A 2,455-nucleotide genomic window follows, 5' to 3' on the forward strand; every position below is an offset into this window, starting at 1 on the left:
TCCCTTTGCATTTTTTTTTAAGATTTTATTTATTTGCGAGAGAGAGAATGAGAGACAGAGAGCATGAGAGGGAGGAGGGTCAGAGGGAGAAGCAGACTCTCCACTGAGCAGGGAGCCCGATGCGGGACTCGATCCCGGGACTCCAGGATCATGACCTGAGCCGAAGGCAGTCGCTTAACCGACTGAGCCACCCAGGCGCCCAATCCCTTTGCATTTTTTACATGTACCGTCTGCCTCCCCCATGAGGATGTAAGGTCCACAAGGGTAGGGATCGTTTCTGTCCGTCTGGTTTCCCGCCGATCTCCCAGCATTTGGCAAGGTGCTTGGCACAGAGGAGATTGAGTATAGGAAGTAGAGGTGTTGGACTTGGAGTAAAAGGAAATTCACCTTTCTGCGACAGAAAAGACAAATAAGGAAGATCATGTACTGACTGGGATTTTTGGTGACGGAGTCCCAAAATCAGACATCTTGACATCAAGTGAGATGTTCAGCTTTTCACCTTGTAAAAGGCCTCAAGGAGACTTTAAATCATGAGTGCTAGAGGCTCTGTGGATGTTTACTTATTAGTTGTTCTGTCCAACTACATTTCTGTATGTATTCATAGTTCCGAGAGAGAAAAAGTGATTTATGGTATGATCTTTACAGAGCCCTATTTGTGAGATCAGGCATTTCTGCGTGGTACATACTCCTGCTTTATGAAATAAATCATGTTCTCAAAACTACAGAGCACAGGGATGTCCCTGTGGGGGTGACAAAACGCACCTACCTCACATCTCAATCTCTTAATTTGGTTTCCAGGTGCTGCTGTCACTCACGATGTCCGTGACAAGAAGATGGAAAATCACAGCTGCTGTGCCAGAAGTTATGATGAATAGGGCAGGAGCTGGTATTCCACCTAACCCCCTGGGGTTTCCTGCTGCTGACTCCGCTAAAGATGGCCTGGTTCGCAAACCTGGTAGTAATTCACTTGGAGGAGGACCCAAAAAGCCCAGCAATGTCTCCACCAGGAGCTGTGCCAAATGCATCGCAAATAAGTCTTGCTATGGCAAAGAAAATTAATGATGATATAAAATATCAATTAATGAAGGAAGTTCGGAAGTTTGGATGAAGTAAGTAGTGAAAGAATGGCTCCGAATAAAACCATGGGAAGTCTCTCTCATTCCATGATTTAGAATAGATTCCACGCACCTCTTGAACTCATCCTTTGGCTAAATTGGGTTTTTACATAATTTAGGATGATCGCTCTTAAATCGGTCTCAATATTCCTACTACACCTCTTAAAATTGTACGCTTTGCTTGGTTAGTGTTTACAATAGTTTCCTTACACTACGTAACCCTCTAGCCCATGAGGAATGATTACTGACAGAGTGGATGCACTAAGATGGGGTTCTAGACCATCTTCATGTTTTTAAAAATGTTGAATTTTAAAAACTATTTTCAGAGTATGAAAGGATTTTCACTTTGACTGAAGAAGTGCAAGGACCTCTTGCAGTCAAGAAGCAATTTGTTGAATTTACCATCAAGGAAGCTGCAAGGTAGGTGTAAAAAAAGAACTCTCCATTTTCTTTCCTTTTTTTTTTTTTTTTTAAAAACTCTCCAGTTTTTTTTTTTTTTTTTAAACAGTGGTGTCCAATGCTGAACAGGGTCACAAACAAACCCTGGCTTGCTTTCCTCAAACCCCGGCCCTCAATCATAGTTCATGCTCTTTTCCCTAGGCATTTTGGTGGGTATTACCCATTCTTCCAAGCCCATGAAATGTTCATGCTTGCCATAGTCTGGGGTGGGCATGGGCCCTCAATTGACACTCTTGGCATTTTTCAAAGAAGATGCATTTTTCTATTCCCATGGAGACTGTAAGCTCTATTGAGTATCCACTACTATCTCTTACACATCAGAGATGCTTTAGATAGCTTCTGGTTACTTATATTTGTCTTTACTTTCAGGTTTAAAAGAGGAGTCTTAATTCAGCAACTTGAGAAGGTAGTAGAAAAAATAGAATCCTGCGGCCATCTCAAGAAAGTTAATCATCAGGAAAGCAAATAATTGTGTTCTTGCAAAGAACAATGAGAAGCAAGGACAAATTTTCTATGCTGTACGATGGAATGAGATATTGCTGAAGCTCTCCTAAAATGTTGTAGTCAAGAAAGTTGCAGTCGAGAAAAGGCTAAGAAAAAAAGGCAGTGGAGACTTTTAATTTTATGGTTCTCTGTCAATAAAAGCTGGGCTATAGCCTTAACACTTTTCTTTGAAAGTAGTTTGTTGTTCGTTTCTTTGTTCTCTTACCTGAGGAGGGGGATGTTATTAACTTACCAAGCTGAATGATATTACAGTCCTGGTTTCTGTAGCAGGTCACATGGTTGTAGCTGGAACTTATAACTGTTTCCTTTCACTGTCCACCTCTTATTCCTTTTGCCCTGAGACAGCACCTCAGCTGGTCATGGTGCTTTGCCTGGTA

General features: G+C 41.8%; 1 protein-coding gene across 1 annotated transcript; it reads left to right on the forward strand.

Annotated features, from left to right (window-relative positions):
- Positions 1-934: 934 nt before the first annotated feature.
- LOC123323421 (sarcoma antigen 1-like) lies at positions 935-2,043 on the forward strand. The gene is given in 3 exon segments (XM_044911918.1): positions 935-1,109; positions 1,442-1,535; positions 1,944-2,043. Coding segments are annotated over 3 exon segments (369 nt in total).
- Positions 2,044-2,455: the final 412 nt, after the last annotated feature.

This window comes from Neomonachus schauinslandi, chromosome X, assembly GCF_002201575.2.
Source record: "Neomonachus schauinslandi chromosome X, ASM220157v2, whole genome shotgun sequence".
Lineage (NCBI taxonomy): Eukaryota > Metazoa > Chordata > Mammalia > Carnivora > Phocidae > Neomonachus > Neomonachus schauinslandi.